The sequence below is a fragment of the Semicossyphus pulcher genome, unplaced genomic scaffold (assembly GCF_022749685.1).
Source record: "Semicossyphus pulcher isolate SPU_LCO1_2020_fin unplaced genomic scaffold, fSemPul1.0.p SCAF_22, whole genome shotgun sequence".
NCBI classification, from domain to species: domain Eukaryota; kingdom Metazoa; phylum Chordata; class Actinopteri; order Labriformes; family Labridae; genus Semicossyphus; species Semicossyphus pulcher.
The window spans coordinates 13174055-13186958 of record NW_027211696.1 but is presented as its reverse complement, the minus strand read 5'-3'; the positions used below and the strand labels follow the sequence as shown (position 1 = coordinate 13186958).

Sequence of the window (12904 nt, the reverse complement as noted above, 5' to 3'; positions counted from 1 at the left end):
GTTGCAGTCCCCCAGCAAATTGTGCGACATGGACTCGGATTTGGACTTGGGCATGGACATGGGCATGGGCATGGACATGGACATGGAATTCATACTTACAAACACACAACGCACGGGGATGCTGAAAAGAGAGGTATCTCTTCTGTATGTAGGGATGTTCTTGTAGATTTAGAGTAGCTATATACAGTAGATAATTTGTGGTTTAGTAAATAGAATTGTTCCAATACCGGCGCCTACAATCAGGTGGATGTATTATAGCTGCCACCAGTAACTACTGTCTTAAGGAGACTGCACACGGCCCAGACAATTCCCAACTCACCTCAACATTCTAAAGTTGGCAGTTGTTGGTTGCAGTCTTTAGAATGTTCCGGACACCGACTGCCAGCTCTACACTGCCCAGACACTAGCTGGGAGGAAAGACTTTTGTATCCTACTTTCACTTATTTTACCATAAATTAACATTTGCTAGCTAGCCAGAAAGAGGTCACCAGAGGTCTCCAGTTTCTCCGTGATGTATTTCACTTTTCTCTAAGCTTTGTCGGACACAGCAGGTGTGAGGGGCCGCAAGCCAAGCTGCAGCTAACGTTACCTCAGCTTGAGAGCGACGTCTCCATACAGAATTGTTAGTTATTCAAAGATTCATTCTTTTATGTTCTTGAATTATGACTGTTATACTACATAATATAATAAAGTTCAATGTCATACATCCTCTGAATCAGACAATACAAAAACTATTGTCGCATCCATACACAGCTATTAGAATATACAGTGTCTGTTATTTTTAAGTCGCATTGGTATAAAATTGGTACTCAGTAAATTCAAGTATTGGAAGTATCTCTAAAGCCGCTTTCCCACTGGTCCAAAAACCCACAAACACCCGCTATCACTTGGCTTTTTTCCTTAATGGGAAAGGCTGCAATCGGCATTCAGATTGTCATATGACTCTGCTATATCGGGTAATTATCGCCTCGGCTCCGAGCGGCATTGATGGGAAAACAAAACCGGTGTCGACGCGATAATCTCCTACCCCTTTCCGGCGCGATGCTAACCTCTGTAACTTCTGCGACTCCTTGTCATCTCAGCTACAAATTCCGCCCGTCTCCGTCCGAGCAGCGCTCAAACATCGTTCCAGATTTGTCGGCGTCAAGTTTGCAATGGGAACAGAGACAATCTGCATTTATAAGCGGGTCTTCCCCGTTCTGAAAAACCTGTGTCAACACGCTAAATTTAGGTGGGAAAGGGGTATAATTGTACGTTTGCAGGAGATAAACTCTAACTTGGAGGCTCAGAATGAAAGGAAAAGTATCTGTGAAATGTATTTAAATTTATCTTTAACCACCTGTCAGTCAACATATGCCGTGAGGCTAAATCTCAATTTGCTACCGACTGTAGCACTATATATTTTTTTTTAGTCAGACAGTGACTGACACTGTAGGGCAAGAAAAACAGACAAAAGGAAGAAGTTAAAAAATGGGTAGAGGAGGAACAGAAGACGGATTTGTGTCGAGCATTCTTTGATTTATGACATTTGGATGACTTGTTCAAAATAAAAAATATATCCGATGTAGCCTCTAACATCTTTCTTTGTCAATTCCATTAGAATATACATGAATAAGATCTATGTTGGAAAAGGTTTCTCATACATCATGGATGTTGTTCTCTTGTTAGGAGTCATTATTGGTTAAAACCAGCCTGAGAGTATCTGCACTTCATCAATACAGATTGATCTGTGGGTTGTTGTTTCTTTGTAGTGCATCACAGACCTAAGAATCCTTGGTTGGACGCAGGCGGTCTGACCCTGACACACATAGAGGGTGAAGAGGAGAAAGAAAGAGAGAAAAAAAAAGGTTTGAACATTTGGTTAAGTAGCACAGTGATTCATAACTGGTTGCACATTGGGACCCAAAATGTATCAGCATGAAGTTAATAGGTGACACAGTATTGCATTTACAGCTCAATTTAATGTGGTAATTCGAATCATTTGGGCCCTCGGTAGAGTCATAATTTTCTCGGTTGGATCTTCAAACTGACATTCTTTAATTCCCCTAATTCACCTTAGGCTGCAGTGCTTAAAAAGTCCATATTCTTTTTTTAAAAAGCCAAAAGTTTGAACCCACTTCAGGACCAGTCTGACTCACAAGATTCAGACCCGCCATATGTAAGCCGTCTATCTTCAGTGGGATTTCCCACTTTGTGTGAAAGTTCTAAATCTTTTGATAAACAATTAGATTTACTTTTAATGTTTCCTTTGTAGGTAATGTAATGACAGGGTTGCCTCCCTACATGAAAATCTTCCAACAAAGCCAGTTACCTCCACAGTCCTGACTCTATTTGGGGAGGGACACTGTTCTTGGCGTAGCATGAAATGATTGCAATGGTGGAGACTAGGGATGCAACAAAATATTGATATCGCAACATATCGTTACCCCGACGGGTCTGATGCAATCATCGTATAACTGGCACCAGATATCGATATTTGAATTTCAAATAAATTCAGCGCTCTAAACAGATCTCCCTGCCAATTTCAGTCACCGCATCGTTTATCTCAATTTGTAGTTGCATTGTAGTGAATAATACATTAATTCCACACTTCACCATGATCGTGATGTATCATTATATGATTGTCTTGCGATATATTAATTATCGCAGAATCGCTGAATCGTGATATTATCGTGGGCCACGTATTGTGTATCGTATTGCGAGTCAGCCTGTAAATCCCACCCCTAGTGAAGACTACTTCAAGACAAACCATGCTGAACATGTTTAAAACACTATTTGGATTTACAAAATATGCTTAACTCAGGCTCCATAAGTTGCTGTTTTAGAGCTTTGAGTCTTGATTTTAGACCAATGTACACCAATAATTGTTCAACCAATCAGACTGTACTTCAATCACTGATCACTCATGAATCCTTGGCCAACAATCATGTTGACACTGATCCAGACGTCCAACAAAAGTTGTTTGTTTTTCGTGATAAATTGTGTCTTATCTCCAGAAATCAGACCCTGTTTTCTTTGATAACAAGATCGATTGAACACTTTGAGCTTGTCTCGTCCATGTTGGCCTAAAAGTTGAGGTTGAGAGTCCTCACCATAAGCGATCCAAAAACACACTTGACAATATTGTCGGGATGGAACGAACAGTTGGATTCTTTTGCCAACTGCAGTTTCAAAATCAAGAATGAACATTGCATTTAATTTTTCAGGAGTGTTTGGAAAATTATTTTGAATGGTAATATTTAAACTTATAGTAGGATTGAAAAACAAGCCTTGTCAGTTTGCTGCACCACCTCAGAAGTCTCATGAATTCTTGAGTTTGACTTTTGGAGTCGGTCCAACCAGTTACGAAACGCTGCACTCGGTGCAGATTATGTCAGCTTTAAAGAACAAAGCAACCCCCTTCTGCCAGGTAGAATCTAGTGGGAATCCCCTCCAACTAATCCATACGACCTCTCTGTAGTCCCGATAGTAACCTATAGACTACACCTGCTCCAGCTGTGTGAAGGTGTGGTGTGGTATAGGACTGTAGCACGGTGAGAGATGTGGTCTTAAACAAGGATTCCTTCATCCCTCAAGGGCTTCTGAAGTTCTTCATCTCAGGAGAGCCTCAGGCCAGACAGTTGTTTGGGATCATATACAATGATTTCAAAGGTAAGAGACCAACGATGGGCAGCATGCCGTCTAAAGATGCCAGCCGGAGACTTGAGCTTGGCTAAATCCTTTTGGATTCTTTGGCTCAGATCAGTGGATTTTGAGCTCTTTCTGTCATTTGGGTGCTGTTCAAAGTAGAAACCTGTGGAAAAATACCCTTCATTGCATGTTTGTCATTCTTTCCCTATGCATCTGTGCCTCCTCCGTGGTTTTGTTGCTTTATGTGCATGATCAAGGTAAGTGTTTGTGCTTTAAATTCATATTTAATCATCAAACAATTGCCCACTTTGACATATTTGTTTACTGGTTTTAAAAGAGGAAGCTTGTTAGCAGAATATACCATCACTCTTTCCACCTTACGGAATCTTTGATGCACAACCGCTCTCCCGTCTTTCCCCGTTAACAATTCACAATTGATAAACACCAATAAAGCAGCATCTTGACTCGTAACGTTAATTTGTGGAACAATGTCCCATTGCCTCTCTAGTCGGTGGAGTAATTGGCCATTTATATTTAATTAGGCACTTCTTCCCCCACTGCTAGCACGCTTCCCTCAGTGCTGAGAGAGGCACTTTATGGTGCTCCTCGCGCTGGCTTCCTTTAAACCAGCTCATTAATATTTCAGCTGGCATCATCAACCAAACAATAATAAAATAATAATGTGACGGCTGATTAAACAGCTAAACTCCGACTTTTTAATGTGCATTTAAATGTGTATTTGCATAAACATGCCTGGTAAACGCCTCTTTAGAGGACAGTGATGCCTTGCAGCACACGACTGCAGCCAACTTCTAAAGCTTAATAAAACCTTAATTAGGTAGCAGATAACTGGGGCTAGAATGTGGAGCAACACCCCTCTACCGTTTGCTGCAAAAAAACAGCAAATCCTACGGTATATGATATAATTTCTGTCTCTGTGGGAAAATTTTAACAAAGATGTTGCACCATTTTCCACAGCGTTGTGTTTTTTTCCCCCGCTTTGGTTTAAGGGTGTGAAATCGGGAGGAGGGCTTAATTTATCGAGCGTACAGGCGTGCTGTGAAATCCTCTCAGATAATTCATGAATAACAAAGAGAAAATTTAATTAAGAGCTCAAAATGTGCTGCACTTTTTGTATAGAAGACTGTGGAAAATGATGAACAAACAGAGGAAGGGGATTGGAGTCGGGTTAAGCAGGGTCAGAGTGATTTCCACAGCACCAGGTGCAGTCGTGAAAACATCTAACGCACTGTATCGCTCACCTCAAACTCCCTCGGTTATGATTCTGTAGCTTATAATCTACTCATCCAGTAATGCAGTTAAATTCCCAGACACAATTAACATGCCTGTACTCACACACCTGCACACACACACACACACACGCAGGATAGTGGAATTCCCATCAGTAATCAGTGCAGCCCAGCGAAGCAGACTCAGCAAACCTGTGAGTGTAGGAATGGAGAGGGAGTGGTTTGTCTTTATTGAACCAATATGGAGTCAGAAAGGCGAGTCATAAAGAACACTCAGAGTCATTCATTTGTGCTCTGATGTCTGAAACTAAAACTCTTAGACGTATCCGTTAGTGCAGGTCATTAATCATCTCCTGCCGTCGCTGAAGAATCCTTTAACAAATCCGATCCCGCGTTTTAAGCATCGACTCTAACTGTAACACTTCTCCTGTCTCTTTTCTTTAAGACTGTGAGTGCTACGGCCACTCCAACCGCTGCAGCTACATCGACTACCTGAACATCGTCACGTGCGTCAGCTGCAAGCACAACACCAGGGGCCAGAACTGCCAACACTGCAGGCTGGGATACTTCCGCAACGCCTCTGCCGAGCTGGATGATGAGAGCGTCTGCATCGGTCAGTCTGCAGGAGAGGGTGGAGGGGTGGGGGCGGAGAGAGAGAGAGAGAGTGCATGTAGCGGGACAGCGTGTGAATGTTTGTGTGTGTGTGGGGAAGGTGGTGGAGTGTGTAGTGTGACTGACAGAGGAGGAAAGGCTGTGGGTGTTTTACATTTTAAAATCCAAGAAGCTACACAAGTGTTGTTTTGAAGGCAGAGTTAAAGTGGAATTTTAAATGAACACAATTTTTCTCATATATTTTATAAACTATACAAACGACACTGCTTCCCTCACACATTGTGCTGTGTTGGCTCCAGCAAACAGGATCTGAAAACAAACAAATAAGACAATTCAACTGTTTGTTGAGTGGAATTTAGAGTGTGTTTATCCTCTGTTTATAAATTGTCCTATAACTTTATAGAACAGAATTTTTTACTCAAAAACATATTTCAAAGCTGCTCTTTTAGGATTTTATTCACTTATTTCACTATTGATCAACCAAACGAGTGTCAGCTCCAAGGAATGTTTGCACGTTTTATCGCACATTGTTTAGTTTTACAGCTCATCAGTTTTTTACTTTGTTTTGGGTCAGTCTTTTTCGCTCTCGTCAGTGTAGTGTCCAAACGCATTTGGCACTAGCTTTCAGCAAAGATCCAACAGTACACCACCCGTCAAACACAAAAACAGCAGACGGACAAATCAAACGTCCAGCTGGTGAACATGGCGACGCACTTCGCGATAAAAGAGCAAAACATTCCCTTATAGTGTTGCGTCCAAAGTGGTGGTGGAGACCAAACTAGAGCAAATGTAAGTGTTATATTGGACTTACTATTGTCAGGTGGTAAGCTACATGACTCCGAATGAATGCTAATGTGTCTCCATATCTTATGTAAATATACCTGTTTGCTTTAAGTTAATAAGATTAGGTCAAAACCTAGTATGTGGCTGACCTCACAGGTCAATGTCTCTTTTGTGCGCAAGTTGTTACAAGGACTGTCCTTATGAGGCCGATGACAACGTGTTTGAAAGCAGGTGCGCGCTGCGGACGTACGTAGGTGAGGACAGTGGACGAGCAGCGGAGGAGCAGCCCCGCCTACTCCCCGAAGAAAGTATCCAGAGCCTTAAAGACAGAGAGTCGCGTCAGTGGAGGTCCAATATGCTCCACGATCCGTCATTGCGATGCCGCAACTCTCTCTCTGTACAGCTCCGTACCGTCACTCACTCAGTCAGTCAGTCACATACAGACCCACGTGTAGGGCTGACCCCGGCGGGGGGAACATGGCGGCGCACTTCGCAATAAAAGATCAAGACATTCCCTCATAGTGTTGCGTCCAAAGTGGTGGTGGAGACCAAACTAGAGCAAAAGTAACAAGGAATATTGGACTTACTATTCTCAGGTGGTAAGCTACATGACCCCAAAAGAATGTTCATGTTTCTCCATACCTCGTGTAAATAGACTTGTTTGTTTTAAGGAAAAAACTGTAAGCTAAGATCTTCCCCAAAAAAACTTTATAAGATGAAAGTTATGTCTACTATTTATGGCACTGCCTCAATGTGCAGACTTAACGTCATTAAATGTAATTTGTTGAAAATCCTTTGCATCTAGCGATTGGCCTTCAATATAAAACCCATTTAGACTTTAGCATGTACTTTCCCCCTTAGATGCTCTTCCGGCACAGCACTTGTCTTCACCTCTTTTATCAACATTGTTGCCTTCAGCAAGTGCAACTTTACGCTCAGCAGACTGGCTTGATCACTCAAGAACATTCAATTGCATCTCCACTTCATTGTCCTTAATCTAGGGGTACTACTTTATGTATAAAAAGGTTTAAAAGTCCAACACAGCTTGCCTCATACTGATGCAAACACCCTCCAGCGCCCTCAGAGCTAAAAGGCAACACTTAAAAACCTCATTCCAAATCCAGTGTGCTGCAGTACGGAGCCAAAACAAAATCAAACATACCACTGTTGTAATATTTTCTGTGTGCACCGTGGGTTCTCTCTTTGCATATTTTCGGACAGACATACCCTGTTTGCAAGCAGAGTATTCGCTCTTTTTAAACTCTAAACTTATTAAGGGCACGTCCTAATAAGAGGTCACTCTGTTTGCATAGCTGTGGAGCTAAAATCTGGTGTTGATTTAGATCCATCTGTAGGTGGACTGCAGGGGGTTGGAGGGTAAAAACTCTCAGCAGTTGGGGCACACTCAGGGCCAGGCCTTGGAGTCAGCACAAATAAGGCCCCATTAGCTCCTCTGCCAGCGCACTGGCACGCCGAGCATGGCTAAAGAAAATCAGTTCACACCAGCATCTCTGGAGCAAGACACCATGTGCTACCCAAACACTAAAGCTGCACGCACACATTAGACACAGCTACACATTCTCTCTAAATGGCTACCGTTCAAGTTTCAGTATTGATGCGCATGACCCACAAACACACCAACCACATTGATGTGGTTGTGTAATCTGGGCCTCTTGGCTTGTTCCATTTTATTAATGTTTCATAATGAATTTGATAGGATAGAAGATTATTCGACTAATCTCTAAATCATGGAAGAAACTTGAGTTCCTTATTAACGGACTGACAAAGGCAAATATGCAGCTCTTTGACCATCTCTGATCTGCTCAGTCAGCTTCTATAAATATGTTTTTGTGATGATAATTACTTGCGGAAATAAGAGTAATTTTTGCGCGAAAAAAAGAGCACAATGTTTAATCTCAATAGTTAGAACAAAGATATGTGTGTGCATGTCATCAAGTGCTTACTGTGATTAATAGGAATGAAGAGTTAAGGATGTTTGTGGTGTTTAAGAGGCCATTTGAATCGTAAGAATTTTACAGACCACATTTCAATTTGTTTGATTACGCAGAACAACAAAAGTACATCTCCCACAACTGCTCAAAACCTGCCTTTAAAAGAAAAATTCCAAGTTCAAAAGAACTTTCAGTCCCATATAAATAAGATGAGTTTCTCAAACAACATCTGATGTACAGTGGTTTCTGACATCTGTCATTTATTTAAAGGGGAGCGCAGTCACGGAAGTATTTTCCCAGGGCAGCACTCGATATAAGAGGGGTTGTTTGTCGGGAACACATGGCAGGAATTTTTGTAAAATGTTAACCTCAAGAGTTACAACCGGAGCCAACTGTGGACGTCACACATGCAACACTGTCTTGATTTCTTGAAAGTGTGCTCCCGCAAGTACCGTTTATCAGCACAGCAGTTTTGATTCCAGACAACATCAGATGTTTTCGTTTATCTCTCATATAAAACCCAGCAAGGCCTGTGCATCTGGATTTCACCAAGAAGACCACATAGTTGGAAAATCACAACAGTAATTCTGGTTGAAAAGTGCCTTAATTCCAGGATTTAATTCATGTAGCCTCTGAAAAGATATGTGCTCTGGAGAAACCATCATACATACACAGTGCGGTAGCTCTGAAGGTCTAGAGACACATCTGTGGCCTGAATACAGATGAACACATTTCGGCTCAAAGTAATTCACCTCTAATCAAATCCCCGCCTAAAAAGTACGAGTGGTAAGAATTTCGAAATGACTCTGTTTTCCCTCCACCGCTCTCCTCTTTCAGAGTGTAACTGCAACCAGATGGGTTCTGTTCACGACCGGTGTAACGGCACAGGCTTCTGCCAGTGTAAAGACGGAGCCACGGGGGCCAAATGTGACGACTGTCTGCCGGGATACTACTGGAAACAAGGATGTTACGGTGAGTATGGAGCAGTGATTTTTGAAAGAATGTATGAACAAATACGGTAGCCTAGGAGGACCTTTGCGAGAGCGCTGTGCCACTTAGCTTGTGTATCAACCCCATGTTTTTTCTTTACCCCCGGGGGAATAGATCATGTAGCTCATTAGCAGCATCAGCTGCTCTTTTAATTGATGACCCTGTCACTGCTTAACCCCATTACAGAGAATCGTCTTCCTCTACCATCTAGCATCTAGTCAGGGGCCTCGCAGTCCCACATAGACCCTCCCTCCTTACACACAAGCGGACATTAAACCTCCACTGGCATTCATAGACTTATTTGTGGGTTTATTTATTACAGTATGGGACAGTATGTTTACAGTTTGACACTTTACTCCAAATACAACACAGCCAATTATCTTCAGTGTGATAAAAATGTTTGCTCAAGTAATTATTCCTTGTCACAGCAGGCATTTCTCTGAGCACAGTTTTAGGTCGAGTACCGTGTGTGGCGCAACCAGCCCTACTACGACTTTTATAGCGTTGTAATTATGTTATCGTCTTCTCCAGTTATTACTTAACAAATATCACATGCAGTGTATTTTCTGCTGCGTCTGAGACAACGATTTTGACTCTATAAAAACGGACTGAGAAAAGGGCTGAAAAAAGAAAAAAGGCAGGTGTTACCTGTTGTTGTCCCTGAGGCAAAGACTGGAGAATTTATCTTGCCTGTTTCCTTCCTCCTGCTTTCTCCTTTCTACTTTGTTCTTTCTGCCCTGAATTCTTCCCCTCCCTCTGTATCTCTGTTTCCTATCATGCTTCTTACATTGCCCCTCCTTATCTCCCCCCACCTGTCTTCCTTTTTCCTATACATCTTTCTGTCGTCTTTGTGCACTTTACTCCCCCACTATCCTTTTACCGCCTGTCACTCTGTCACTTTGCTGTGCCCTCTTTATTCCCAACTCCTCTCTTACCTCTGCAATTCCCTCGCTCTCCCTCTTTTCTGCTCCTTCTCCCTCCTTCTGCGCTCTCTGTCTGCCTTCATCTCCGCTCGCAGCTAACGTTTGCGACGAGGAGATGCTCCTGTGCCAGAACGGAGGAACGTGCTACCAGAACCAGAAGTGCATCTGTCCTCCAGAGTTTAAGGGGGTACTGTGCCAACAGCCCCGCTGTGAGGCGGGCAAGGACTGCAACGCCGCCTCTTCCCTGCACCCCCCAACAGCCACCCTGCTGCTCTGCACTCTGCTAGCCCACCTGCTGGCCACGTTAACTCCCCACTGAGCCACAAAAAAATTCCCCTCAGACCAGGGAGTGTGTGTATATGTATGTGTGTACCTGAGCGGGATTGGGCCGCCCCAGCCATGGACTCGATGAACACACACAAAAGCACTCGCAACAAAAAAAGAAAAAGCGAACACACTCACAAGCCCCAGTCTCCTTTCAAAACACACACACAGACACACACCTCACAGGACTGTTATGATACCGACTGTGTGCTCAGGTGCAAGAAGGACAAACTGAAAAAGAAGGAGTGACCTCAGAGAAAGGATGCAGGTGAAAGGGGGAAAAATCATACCAACCACTGTTCCCTTTATTCCTGAGCTGGAGCAATGTGCATCAAACCAAAAAGCATAAACACTTAAATCACCACTGTTTCACTTCAAAGGGAATGGCTGTTGTTAACCACAAGGACCTTTTTTCCTTTTTCTTTTTTCTTTTTCGTTTCTTGGTTGAGTTACGGATCTCGCCTCCGTTAAGACTGACAGCCAACGTGTGTGTGTGTGTGTGTGTGTGCGTGTGCGGACGGTTAAAGGCACGTCGACACGACGGACGGGTCGGGAGGCGAGGTGCGCGTTTGATCCTGCTGCTGAGGCCTACATACGTATATAAACCAGGTTTCATTTCTTCTCAAAAGATGAGACTTGATTTTACATTTATTCTCTTTCTGCTGCATTATTTTTTTTAATTATATCTTCAGTCATTGTATCTAATGTGCCCACTAACAGTCGCTGAGATTATACTTATTATATAATATCCAGGGGGGTTGCAGATTATAAAAAATTAGTCACTACTATGGTTGTTATAGGAATGAGTGATTGTTGCCACACTTAGCGAGATTTAATCTTCACACAGTATTCAGGAAACAGAATTTATCAGAATTTAACTTGTCAGAAGCCTAAAAGAGAGAGAAAAGAGATCGTCCACGTATCAATACTATATGACATTATTTGACTATTTTTTGTAGAAATTATTTTTGTTTGGAGTTACAATAAATTATAAAAAAAAAAAAGACATTTACATCTATTCCAAATGAGCATTTTATTACACTGAGTGTAAACCTTGCAGTAAATATGACTGTTATTTGCCTTCTTGCTTGTACTTTTTTTCATTCAATCAAATGTCCTCGATTACATGCTGTTATGTCTTACTTTTTCAGCGGGGCGAAGAAAAAGAAAGTTAAGACAAAGTTCAAGTCCTTCATTTTATCTATTCACTTTGGACATGATGTTGAATGCTCAGTATTGCAAACGGATTATTCCGGTTTGAAATCCAACAGCCTGTCTGACAATCACAAAGCACTGCTTTCCTGTCAAGAGAATATAAATTATTTTATTCTGATAAAAGTTGCAGCGAGCTTTTATATCTTGAAATTTCCCTTTCAGATTGACTGGGCTATTAAAAAAACACACATTTTCCAGTGTGCAAACAGTGGAGATAAAGTAGAGCTGGGATATCATTACAGAATTTATGTTTAAAGCTAATAAACGTTGGACATCTAACAGCCTCTTACACAGTGAAAAAAAGGAAAACAGCCAGTCAGTCTGGAGCTTGTAGCTTGCATGGCAGACATTAAAACATTGCCAACTAATTATGTTCTTACAGTTTTAAGTCACGTCACCTTCACTTGCTCGATCTTGGTCATTTTTAATGATATTTTTTTAACACAATGAAAGATTTTCATGGCACTTTAAAGCTTAAAGGGAATCAAGCTGAGCTAATGTTAGCAGCAGCTCAGATCCTGAAGCCATGCTGGCTGCAAATAGAAACCTCATCAACTATGAACACTAGACAGACTGATATGGTTTTTTCAGGGCTGATACCGATACCGATTATTAGTAGACATTTGGAGCCGATATTCATTTGCAGTAAAAGTGAAAATATTGGCGTCAAAATTTTGAATAATACAAACTCCAACACTTAACTTTGTTTAAATGCCTTTAAGCATATGTTTATTAAACAAACAAACAAAAAGCGCAGGGAGTTCCCAGGGTCAGCAGCATCTCTTATAAAGTTAACTGAAAATTTTAATAAATAAATAAATAACTTCCTGAAGTTTTATAAAGTAAATAAAACAAAGCTAACCCAGTTTTAAATTGATCTCTTATCGGCCTTCGGATTAAAAAAAAAGGCAGATGCCGATATGCGTCAAAATGCCGAATATTGGCGCGATAATCGTCCCGGCCGATAATCGGTCTATCCCTAATAAAACTGAAGGAATCCTAACCTAGAAACTGAGCTAACGTTGTTGTCGCAGACCCTCATCTGCCTGATTTTTAAAGTGAACAATCTTGATAAATATCGATATTAGAGACAACATTATTGTGAAATTTGTTGCCATATTGCCCAGCCCTAAAGTATAGTGATTGAGGACGGTTTAGAGAGACTGACCCTGAGGCCAGATTTGATCAACTTACGCTCTCCTTGAGATCACCATCAGCTGTTTGC

The 12904-nt window shown here is 41.8% G+C and overlaps 1 protein-coding gene across 1 annotated transcript in view; it reads left to right on the top strand.

The window, feature by feature from the left end:
* The window catches only part of ntng2b (netrin g2b), a 77451-nt gene extending 65655 nt beyond the window's left edge, over positions 1 to 11796 (top strand). The window contains exons 5-7 of the mRNA XM_069673917.1: positions 5326 to 5493; positions 9065 to 9199; positions 10236 to 11796. Of these exons, the coding sequence (XP_069530018.1) occupies positions 5326 to 5493; positions 9065 to 9199; positions 10236 to 10459 (527 nt within the window). The 3' untranslated portion in view covers positions 10460 to 11796. The remainder of the gene's footprint in view (positions 1 to 5325; positions 5494 to 9064; positions 9200 to 10235) is intronic.
* Positions 11797 to 12904: the final 1108 nt, after the last annotated feature.